At 40.6% G+C, this 12,219-nt stretch overlaps 2 protein-coding genes across 3 annotated transcripts in view; one reads left to right on the forward strand and one right to left on the reverse strand.

Annotated features, from left to right (window-relative positions):
- Positions 1 to 1,002, reverse strand: part of AP5M1 (adaptor related protein complex 5 subunit mu 1) — an 18,744-nt gene extending 17,742 nt beyond the window's left edge. The window contains exon 1 of one of the 2 annotated variants that reach the window (XM_072428616.1): positions 953 to 1,002. The gene's annotated coding sequence lies outside the window, so the exon portion shown is untranslated. The remainder of the gene's footprint in view (positions 1 to 952) is intronic. The other variant, XM_072428617.1, reaches the window with a different exon arrangement.
- Positions 1,003 to 1,014: 12 nt separating this feature from the next.
- EXOC5 (exocyst complex component 5) overlaps positions 1,015 to 12,219 on the forward strand; it is a gene marked incomplete at its 5' end in the record, with an annotated part of 30,270 nt that continues 19,065 nt past the window's right edge. The window contains 4 exon segments of the mRNA XM_072428614.1: positions 1,015 to 1,179; positions 4,609 to 4,703; positions 5,928 to 6,075; positions 11,308 to 11,502. Coding sequence (XP_072284715.1) covers positions 1,153 to 1,179; positions 4,609 to 4,703; positions 5,928 to 6,075; positions 11,308 to 11,502 — 465 coding nt within the window.

Below are 12,219 nucleotides of genomic sequence, written 5' to 3' on the forward strand. Positions count from 1 at the left end.
TTTTTTTTTACATGATTGTGTGTTTCAAACATTTTTTATATTCATATCATCTACTAGACCCCTATTCGGACATATTTCTGTAAATTACAGGTCTACAATTTAAAAAAAAAAATTCATTAAAACCTGTAACGCTTTTGGAACAGAAATCCAGACCTCAGTGTAACGCCCAGGTGGTTAAAGAGTTACAAGAGGCTGCAGAAAGAGCTCAGTCTCAGCAGTTTTTAGCAAAAACTGCGCCCACCAGCCTCCATTCTGCACTTGAACAAGCAGGGAAACCCGTTAGTTCATATCTAGGAGGCGTTCATATGTCGGATGTCCTTAACCCCGGGACACCTGTACATGCTTACGTGGCCAATAGGAATGTGAAGGACAGTGCATGCTCGTCACTGCAAGGACTGGTCCATAATAACCTGGCATTGGGGAAGCTTTTATCCACAATCTGCACAACTTTCACCCAGCATTCATCTATGTTCAGTACAATCTCATGTGCACAATGGGAACATTATGGCAAAAATGCTTTTAGTTCGCAAATCTGACTTGGGAGTTATCATGCAGCCCCTGCAAGTAGCCTTAGGAGAATGGGGCGTGGTTATCCAGGCAGCCAATCAGGTCCGCTGCATGCACATGTGCCCACAAGACATGACTAGCCTGTGGTCACACCCATATAGTGATAGCAGTTATAAGGGAGCTATTAAGAGCATTGATATAAATAAAACTAAGATAATATTAGTTACTATGGTTACTGAGGGACAGCTGGGAAAAGCAATGAAGCCTGGGGATAAACATGACAATGGCAGCCAATCTATCCTTCTTCTGCTGCTGCTGAGGAACTACAAATACAAGCATGCCTCTTCCTCAGTAGGCTGCCCATACAAATCACTGCCCCTGTCTGCTGGTTGCTATGGATACGGCTAGGGTTCCATATCCCCCCATAATAGAACGCCACTCTCACCCGGCACGTGACTGCCACGCCCTCTCCGCTGGATATTGACTTCCGCTCTAGAGAGGTCAGAGGTCAGCAGCTGTGTGCGCGCCGCTTCCTGTCCCTGTCAGCCTTCACTTCCGGTGATAATGGGAGCTCAGTGATCCCCACCCGAGCAGTGTAGAGAGAACGGAAAGTCTGACACCGATATCTGCGTTCCTGCCGCCGCCATGGCCACCACCGCAGACTTGTTCGAGGTAACCCTTTGTGTGTGTCAGTACAGAGAATCCGGGCTGTATGCAGACAACCAAGCCCCCTCCTTCCCAGAGCAAAACAACAGACAGATATTTGCCCCGCACACCGGAATCGGTGCTGCTTTTTGCTAATGTGACATTGTGCGAATGGGGACTTTTCCCTCCACTAAAGAGGCCCTGTCATTGCAGAATTGTGACATTGCTTGTAAGTGACAGGCTGCAGATCTCTCATTCTGATTCACTTACTAACTGTGGGTATGTGATGAAGAAGAGATATCTCAGACTTCACTGGCTGCATGCTTTTTCCATGTCAGTGATCCATTGGATAGTGAAGCTTAGATCAGGTTGACCGCTTTGTAAGCAGCACCTTTCAGGACAAGTCTGCAATGACCGGTCCTATTGTGTCTGCTGATCAGTGTTTATATTCTTCATGGGGGAATCTCCTGACTGATTGCTGGGACTGTTGATGCAAAACAAATCCCCAGCAATATATTATTTTCCCTGTGTTTTATCCCGTGAAAGTCCTGATAAATAGAGACGATTACCTTTTGATCAGCCTGAAATGTTCGCCCGGTTGTCTGGAAATTGTCTTTTAAAAGAAGTGATATTTATATTCCTGCAGTGTAAGCAAGGCAGGGTGGGGAAGTCACATGACCCGTGTTACTTTACACTTTGGGGATTATTCTCTGTATTGTAAATGGTAGAATGTGCTCCTTGCTTCTTAGATTGTACTGACTACAATTAAGTGACTGGTATTAATATCATTATACAGTATATAGCGCCAACATATTATGCAGCGCTGTACATTAAATAGGGGTTGCAAATGACAGACACAAGAGAGGGAGAGGACCCTGCCCTGAAGAGCTTACAATCTAAGAGGTGCCTGTCATCAGTGTGTACTGTAACATCCTCCTCTCTGGTATTCCACTAACCCGACTCTCTCCTCTACAATCTATCATGAATGCTGCAGACAGACTCATATATCCTTCCCTCCGCTCCTCTTCTGCTGCCTCTCCTTGCAGTTCTCTCCATTGGCTTCAATTTCACTCTAGAATCAAATTCAAGCTCATGTGCTTTGCCTTCAGATCCCTTCACAGTTTTTGTCCCACTTACATTTCTGACCTTATAGAAAAATACTCCCCTAGCTGCTCTCTCCGCTCCTCCAATGACCTATTACTGACTTCCTCACTCATAACCTCATCACACGCATGGCTCCAAGACTTCTCTAGAGCTCCCCCGACTCTCTGGAATGGTCTTCCTTGTCCTGTTTGGCTTGCTCCTACTTTCTGTTCATTTGAAACAGCACTGAAATCCCATTATTTCAAACTTGCCTACCCATCTCAGTACTAAACACAGATCTTTTTTAAGCTGGGTGAAAAGAAATTGTAGGCGGTTGGAAGCCTCTGAATTGTGACCCAACTTATCAGTAACCACCCAAATACAGCCGGATTGGTGCTGAAAAATGCCAGGTGGTGTACCCAGCTAAAAGGGGCTGGGGAGAATACTGCATCTTCTGTCCTTTGAAACCGTCACTACTTCCACCACTACATATCTCCCCTCCTATTGTGTGTTACTTCCCCCACCTCCTAGATTGCAAGCCCTTCGGGACAGGGTCCTCTCGTCCTATTTCGTTGTTTGTGTCAGTCTGTCATTTGCCACCCCTATTTAATGTACAGCACTGCGTAATATGTTGGCACCATATAAATCCTGTTTAAGTATAATAATAATAATAATAGATGTGGAAAGAAAGAGAGGACATTGTTGTGGCATTTGAGGACAAGTCTGTTATATTTAGAAGTGCAGTCATTAAATATTGTTGTCATTCCATTGGGAAGGGTGAAATTTTGCCATGATTGTAATTGCCATCATGTCACAAAATTTATGGCATGTGTCCACCTCATCCTGCAGCCATGACAGGTCCAGGAACCTGCAACTGCTGCATCACCTGACTCTGCCATCATCACCACTCACCTTCAGGTCCTCTGTAATCCTCTTCAATCATTAGGTTGCCATTGATAATGTCACCCAAGCATACATAGACACATTGCCTTGTTCCTGGCAACTCCCACCTATTCATGGTGATACAGTGAATAGAAATGGGTTCCACATGGCCTGGCGCATTTGCTGTGAAGTGTAAGCAAAACACAAAAAGTCATAGGTGCTAAGAAAACTTTTGTTGGCATCAGAGACTTTGCATTTCAAAAACCTCTTCTTCCTGGCAACTTTGTAAGCTCTTCAGGGCAGGGTCCTCTCTTCCTCCTGTATCAATGTCTGGTATCTGCAACCCCATATTTAATGTACAACACTGCGTAATATATTGGTGCTGTATAAATCCTGTTTATTAATAATAAAGTTCTGCAATAAGTGATATCACAAGTGCTGGTGGTTTGTTCTAGGACATTTCTTATTATAATACTTACACCAGAGGCTTTGATTTCCTTCACTCAGTGTAGTCTACTTGGTGTACATTGGTTGTCATGTGAATAATTGGTGTAAATTGTAAGCCCTGAAGACAGTCTAGGGTGCTGCAGAATCTTGCTTGCTAACAATGGAGCAAGTGTCATTTTGCTGGGCTTGCAAGCAGGGGAGCAATTTCATAAAAATGTCAGGTGGTCTCGTCTGGACTTGTTCTATGTTGGGGGCAACAAAATTGTTGCCAGGTCTGAAGAATACTAAATGTCACAGGCTGAGGAGAGGAGCAACAGATCCCACAGGTAATAAGCAACAGAACTTTGAAAGGGGGATTTTTTTCACCCCAGAAACATTGGGTACATCATTACCTCCCCTGTTTCCCGGTGTTTATCATTCTGGTTGCCTTTTTGTACATTTTAATGATTTTACTAAATGCCAAATGTCTGTGTGTTTTATTTTAATATTTGTAATTGTCTTGTTTGTTATTTATAGACATTTGACAGAGCTTTTATTTTGATAATACATGGTATAATATGTGATATGTTCCCTTTGTATTAGGGCTTGTTAATAAATATGCACTGTTTAAGCACATGGGCATTCTCATGCATTCTTGTCAGGCATTACCGTGCCCTGTGTTGGGACACCCCACAATAGTTCAAGATTTGGACCTGTAGTATTCTTAGGAGCACACATAACTATAGTTCATTGTCCTGTGATACGGTCTTAAGGACTCTAAAGGTGCATTGGGATACTATAAAAATAAAGCATTAAAGTGTGGCAATTACAGCGTGGTTGCAGGAACCCCTACACTATCCCATTTGAGTGCATATATATGAATAGGTCCTTAGTCTTACATGGATAATATAATCTGATTTATCACCACATTCCCCTCAAAACTTGGAATCAATATTTTATTTCTGTCCTATTTATCACGTTTAAAAATCCCTAAAAACATATGTATACAAATTATCAGAATGATCACAAAAGGACAATGAACTGACTTCCTGTGTTTGTTTTTAGGAGCCATTTGTAGCAGATGAATATATTGAGCGACTGGCATGGCGAACCCCGGGAGGAGGATCCAGAGGAGGAGCAGAGTCGTTTGACCCTAAAAGGTGGGTGTATTAAGCTTGGAGGGACAGTTTGCATATAGTAAGAAGTCAGGTAACTTCTCCATCAATACAACAGTGGGGAAATGAATTGGTGAAGTAGTACTGCATTTATTTAGTTATTCTCCTCTTTTAAGCTTTTTTCAATATTCACTAGAATTAGGAAATGCAAGCCTCAGACCAGAAGGTATCATTTACCCGCTGAAACCTTGATGCTATTCTTCACGCAAAAATCAGATCCGTAAACTAGGATTTTATCTGTCCTACGATCAATCTCTAAAAAATCGTACTCAACCCTGGCCGTACCAGAGTTGGATAAATGCAGGTTTCTGATCTAGGGTTCGAGAGTTTGGACTCCAGCACCTTTCCCCATACCATTGCTTCCCTATCACTAGACAGTAATTGTTTTGTACAACAAAGCAAGAACAGCTGTCAAAAAAAAACAAAATGTTTCATTCAGTGTATTTAGATTTCAGATGTGACTTTTTTTTCGGCCCATCACCTCATAAATAAAATGTTTTATTGTTTATCCCTAATCAGTCCTAATTAACTCCTTTCCTGTCCCTACCTTAGCTAGTATTCCATGGCTAGAGAACTGGTCACACATGCACAGATTAATGTAGCACATCATAAAGAGGACCAAAAGCCTCAGCACTTACCTATCCACGTTCCCTAGCAGGGCACAGTCATTTCCCTTGCTTCTTCTGCTCAGCGACAATCTTAAGCTATCTTGATTGGCCTTGTGGGGGTGATGTAACTCCCTCGCAGGCACACGGCAGTTCACCATCCCGAACACATGTACAGGACACAGGAAAATACAGATTAGGGTATAATATGGGTGTCATCCTGGGGGCCAAGAAAAGAAATGAATGGTGATGGTATTTTGAGAAAGATGTGAGAGGAAGAACAATTCTGAATAATAAAAAAAAAATCATAGGACTGCACGGAAGAGATAAGTGGATATTTTAAAATTTGCTGTGTATAAACCCTTCTTAGATTATCTATTTTGTGTATTTGTGTTCTTGTGTATGTACCATAAGACAACCTGATTCACCAGGAAATTCCATTTAGATGGGGAGCAACTATTACTCCCCATATGTTGGAGAGCAGGTGTTTTAAGGGCATTTAGGTGAAAATTTTGTTCCAATTGGTTGCCATGGGTCACTCCATGCTGTGTTTTTTGCTCATCATAAAGGCCAAGTTTTGTTCATGAATTTTGCACTTTTACAGATTATTGGAACAATTTGTTAACCACATCGAAGAACTGAAGTTGATGGATGAGCGAATACAGAGGAAGGTAGAGAAACTAGAACAGCAGTGTCAGAAAGAAGCTAAAGAATTTGCCAGAAAAGTACAGGAACTACAGAAAAGTAACCAGGTAAACAAGAATCCTGTTCTTGAAAGAAATCTTAATTTGCTGCTTATGTCCAGTAATGTTGAGGAAAGTTATATGGCCATCCTCAAACCTAGGGTTTGTAAAGCACAAAACCGCCTTTGTTAAACAAGGTGCTTAACAAGATTCTATAGTAAGTGTTTGTTTCTCACTTAAATGATAGTTGTTAAAGCTTGGTTTGCTGGATCACTCAGGTTCACTGATGAAAGGGTATCTTCTCCAATCTAGGAGCATTTTAATAAATCTGACAAATTGCAACCAAGGTATGCAAAAAAGCATCTCTGAGTGCACAACATGTCAAACCTTGAAGCAGATCATCTTCAGCAGCAGGAGACCATGCCTGCTGCCTCCCCTGTCACCTTGGACAGCAATTTGCATGGGCTCACCAGAATTGGACAAGAAAGAAGTGGAAAAACTTTGCATGGTCTGATGTGTGTTGATTTTTGCTGAAACATTTGGATGGTAGGATCAGAATTTGGCATCAGCAACATAAATTGTTACATGTAAACGTCCTTCTATTGTGCCCAAGGTTTAGGCTGGTGGTGACAGTGTAGTGAACTGGGAGAAATTTTGTGGATGTGCAACCGACAAATATGCAACAACTGCATGATGCTATCTGTGTGGACCAAAATCCCTGTAAAGTGTTTCTAGTAATTTTTTGAATTTATGCCACTACAAAATTATGGAAGTTCTGAAAGCAAAAGGGGTTCAGCATAAAGTGTAACTAATAAAGTGGCCAGTGAGTGTATTTCTATCTGTATTTGTTTCTTTTAGTTGGACACAAACTGACTGAAACTGATGCATTGTTACACATGTCAGGGATATATTGCACAGAAATGCTTTGGTCTGGGCGTGTATCCCCAGGGATTCGGTCCATTTGTCCTGATGGATCAGATATGAAAAAGCCATTATTAGGAGTCTATCTAATAAACACATATGGTAGTTTACAAGCATGATAGGTTAAAGAGCAAATTGTGCCATTTGGTGACTGTCATTTAGATCTAGCTGTGTATCACCTTCTTTTTCATTTCTTTGTATATTCCAAGCTGAATATAAAAAATATCCATCCATAGAAATCCCTTAAAGTGGCACCAAGCCCAAAAATGAAAAACTTGCAATTAGGGAGGTCCATTTATTGAGGATGGAACATTACCAATTCATTCTGTGATAAATAATCTTATCTGCCTGATAACAATTTTTGGATTGCACTTACCTGTCCTTGTTCCATTGTGGGTGCCGTCATCTTCTTTCTGTTTTTGGTCTTTGACCATCTTGATTGGCCATACCAGAATGGAGTAACCACACACACATCAGCACTCCAAACTCCAAGATTTTTGCTTAATTGTAAAAGCAGTGTCACAACATGTTGAAAGCCAATGTTTCTGAGCTGTTCAGGGTCCCTTCCTGAAGACAACATAGTCACTACAGCGTTCAACCCAGAGATGTTTTTAAAGCTGGGTGGGAAGAAATTGTAGGCAGGTGGCAGCCCCTGTATTGTGACCCAAGTCTTTAGTAACCACCCAAAAGGAGCCAGGTGGTTACTGAAAAGTGCTGGGTGGTGCACCCAGCTAAAAGGGCCTGGGGAGAACATTGCACTATAGTGGGGGCTGTTGGTTACCATGTCCCTTTTTGTTTTTGACAAATGTCCTTAGAGCATATTCCACCACAATTAGAACTCTGGGAAAAAGAAAAACAAGGTCTTAGTGCTTTTACCTTATTTTTTACAAAAAATGTATTATATATCGCTGTATTTTATTTAAGGCTCAGCTCTAGCCAAACCTTTCATTTTTTTATTGAGTAAAGTGGGATTTGAATTTGTCCGTTTTGGGATTTGTCCTTTTTTATTGTTGCATTTCTGAACATATCTACCTATTTATTGGGTGTTGGATAAACAGAAAGATTTCTCTTATCCCACGTTTCCTGTACAATGGCCAAGGGTTAGACTTTCTGTAAGGTTTGTAATGTTGTAGCTCCATTTGGGATTTTTTTTTTCTTTACTGCCTGCTCTGTTTCTGTCAAAAACTAGATATAGAGGGGACGTGACATCATTTAGAATCTGGAAAATATCCAAATCAGTCCCCACTCAATACATAGTTACAGAGTGAGCCAGGTTGAAAAAAAGACATAAAACCATCAAGTTTAACCCCTAGGGGAAAAACATATCCAAAATGTAAATAAGTAAATGTAAGGATGTGAGCTTTATATGCTGTATATGCATGCTGATCAGTCAAAACATAAAAACCACTAACAGACGAAGTGCATATCATTATTATTATTATTATTATTAATATTATTCTCTTGTTTTACAATGGCACCTTACAAGGGATAGAATATTATGCAGCAAATGAACCATTTTTGAAGGTTATGTGTTGGAAGTAAGTGTGGCAAGCATAAGTATCTCAGTTACTCTGTGATGGTTGTACGACTGGGTTAGAACGTCTGTGAGGTGTTTGTGTCATGCAGTGGTTAGCACTTTACAAAAGTGGTGAAAAGACGGACACCCAGCGACAGGATCTTGGGAACCAAAGGCTCACTAATTCATGTGAAGTGGGGGAAAAGCCAGGCTGTCTGGTTTACTCCTTACCAGGTACCATTGTAATAATAATAATAATAAATAACCATTGTTACTTATTTCAACTCGCTGATTGCCACAGACCAGTCAAGAGTCGTCATGCTGGCCCGCGTCCACTGCTAAAAGTGCCTACAATTGATAAATGTCAGAACAGGACCATGTTGTAATAGATCATATGGATGGGTCAGTGAGTGTGCGTTGTTTACCTGGGAAGATATGGCTGTGTGATGTACTGCAGGTAGAAGGCAGGCCGGAGGTGCACAATACCAGAGTATACCCTCAATTGTGAAATATGTGCTTTTTTCACAGTAATACAAGATGGTCCTGTATAATATTAGCATGCAGTTTTATTGTATTGGCTGATTGGTGTGTAGAACAATGTTCTCCCCAGTCCCTTTTAGCCGGGCATACCACCCAGAACTTTTCGGGAACCACCCGGCTGTTTTTAGGTGGTTACTGAAGACTTGGGTCACAATACAGGGGCTGCCATCTGCCTACAATTTCTTCCCACCCAGCTTAAAAGCTTTTCTGGGTTGAACACTAGTGTGTGTGTGTGTGTCTTTGTGTGTGACTTTTATTTTTTTATATATATATATATATATATATATATATATATATATATATATATATAGCTGGTGTCCTTGTTAGTAAACTGGATCAATATTGTGTTTGGCTCAGTAGCGTGTCCAAGGCGTGTCCAAGGTTCATAATCATTTATCTTTAAAAAAAAAAATATTTTTCAGAAGTACAAGGCAGCCCAGGCTTCCTGTGGAAGGAAGGCATTCTTTGACTCCACACGAGCTGAACTAATAAAGTATCTTTAACTAAAGCCTTTTCCTAAATCCGGCATGTGGCCATTTCTGGAAGAGGGGTCTACTGTTACACATGAGCTCCTGTACACTATCAGCTGGATGTGCTGCTAAGGGGTGAAGTGCGTGCAGGTGCTCATTACAATGGCTTCTCCACACAAGTGGATGTTTGTCTCCTTCTGTTGCTGCAGCACATTTAAAAATGGGAAATGAACAAGTTGAATCACACTGTATTGTGGTATGAATGGGATTTAAAGGGGATGGGATGTGCAGCAGTGGTTTGTGCTGATCATTCCTGGCCGTGCAGTGTTCCTCTTTCTGTATCTGTTTCCTTTATAAGAAGCAGGGGTGTGCACATTCACCTGGTGTATACATATTTTATCTCTATTCAGCATGTCGCACAGTGCTGCTTAGAGCACATATACTCATTCATACCCATTTTTAGCTCACAATTTAATGTTTTTTCCATAATGTAGCAGGCAAGTTTAGACAAAACTCATGTAAACATGGAAAGAACATACAAAATGCAAACCCCTATCATTCTTCGTAGGATTCAGTTCTGTGACCTACGGCTGCAAGTTGCTAACCATTTAGCCACTGATTTTGCTTAGTCCACTTAGATGTTTTGGGAGGTGGATTTAAACCCCCTGGAGAATTGTTTTTATAGTGGCCTCATGTACTTAAGTATTGTCAGTATGAAAAGCAAATGTGTTGAGTTATTAGACTGCTGCTCCCTTTTTGTTCTTTCTGATAAAATGTTTTGGATTGACTAGAATATGTTTTTAAATATATGCGCAAATACTTCTAAACCTACGTTTATAACTGGGAACAAAAAACAAGAACCTACATTGATTCATTTATAAACCTAGGATACAAAATCCATCCCATCCATCACCCATCCATGCCATCATCGCCTGCATTTGAAACAGCAATCCACAGAAATGCCAATAAAATCAATGCAAATAAATACATCAATGGTGTTTTCTTTTTTAAAAATTAGGCGGGGGGCTTATCACAGGGGCTCAGTCTGTTTATCATCCCCCTCCTTATTTTACAGGTTGATGGGTAGTAAATTATCATTTGTGCCCTATTGTTTGCCACCAGTAGATGCTGCTGTACCCTCACGTAAGATGTTGAACAAAGACATGTCTCAGACGGCCGGTTTGTTATACATTATTCATGGGAGCAAAGTGCCATCTGGTGGTGTGACCTGTGTATAAACCAGAATGATTTTTCCAATTGCATTTGCATCTTAAAAATCTTGACATGAATCTTGAAATCTTGGTTTCTATATGAGTATATACAATAGTTCCTCCTAGGCTAACCTTAAAACAGGCAAAAAGGTCATATCTAGAGTAAATATTACCAAATGTATTTTTTTTTAATTGGGAGATTAAGCAAGGGTTGTATTATAATGCAATGCAATTCGTGTAGTGACCTATAGTCTGTAGTCAGGCTTGGCTTTTTATCAGTTTAGAATATAGAAAGGTAATTGCTGATAGGGTGCTTTTGGTTTGTGCAGTTTGTGTTTATTTTTCATAAAAGAGTTGAAAGGGTATAAAAGTGGGTTGAATCACCCATGGATCTCTTTTTTTAATTATTCTAGCTGATATCTCTATACAGGACCCATACGGGACTTCCCAGATCTGTCTCTCTCAAGCCGCCATTCCCCTGCTGCAGTGTTTATATTGTGGCACAGTATGGGTGGGGCTGGGAACCAATGGGAGTTTCCTGGGTAACATTTTCTTATTGTTACTTTAATTGAGCCTCTCGTTGACTTATTTTTTCTGCACAGCAGTTGGTAGTAGTGCAACAGCTTTATCTTTGTCTTTTCAGATAGCATTTCAGCATTTTCAAGAACTGGATGAGCACATCAGCTATGTGGCCACGAAGGTGTGTCATCTCGGCGACCAGTTGGAGGGGGTGAACACTCCGCGGCAGCGAGCTGTGGAGGCCCAAAAACTGATGACCTATTTTAATGAGTTTCTGGATGGCAATCTGCAGTCTGATGTGTTTAACAACTCTGAAAAGGTAAGGGCTGCCAGCAGGGCGTGAAGTGATTGCAAGCGACAAGCAGCGTTGCCCTAATTGCTTTGCCTTGTGCTGGTCGCACTCGCAGCCATTGAGAGACTGACTTGTTAAAGTTTAATTGTTCACAAGTGTGCGTTTACAATATTACCCCGCGGAGCGCTTACAGATTTATTTATGCTTTAAAATGCTGTTAACATGTCTTTTTTTATGTTAGGTTTGCAGGTCTCGCTGGTATTATATTTAATTCAACAAGCCCATATGACACATTAACTTATAGAAGATTTTTGGCTCTGTGCAGTAAAACAAAAAGAGGCTTTCATAATTTTTATGTTTCTATTCACAAACCACAGCCGTTTAGGAAATCATTTTGCAAAAAAAACAAATAAAGAACACTTTTGTTTGTTTCATAAAAGCTACATCTGGTTATAGGAAATTATTAGTATGTATTATTTGTATTTACATTTGTGATAATAACTAGAATAATTATGTCATTTTATATTTATATGTTCAAGTGAACCTTTGGTTAAAATAAAGTGAATTACTGCTGACATATTAGTGCCTGCACACATACCTACATTTCCTTAGGAGCACCAGGGGTTCCCTAATAGGCAGTATTCTCCAGCTTCTCCAACTTGGAGCCAAACCTCACCCACTCATTGCTGCTATGTCTTACTAATGGTCCATTTCTATTATGGGTGGTCTCACTAAATATTGATA

The sequence above is a fragment of the Pyxicephalus adspersus genome, chromosome 12 (assembly GCF_032062135.1).
Source record: "Pyxicephalus adspersus chromosome 12, UCB_Pads_2.0, whole genome shotgun sequence".
NCBI lineage: Eukaryota > Metazoa > Chordata > Amphibia > Anura > Pyxicephalidae > Pyxicephalus > Pyxicephalus adspersus.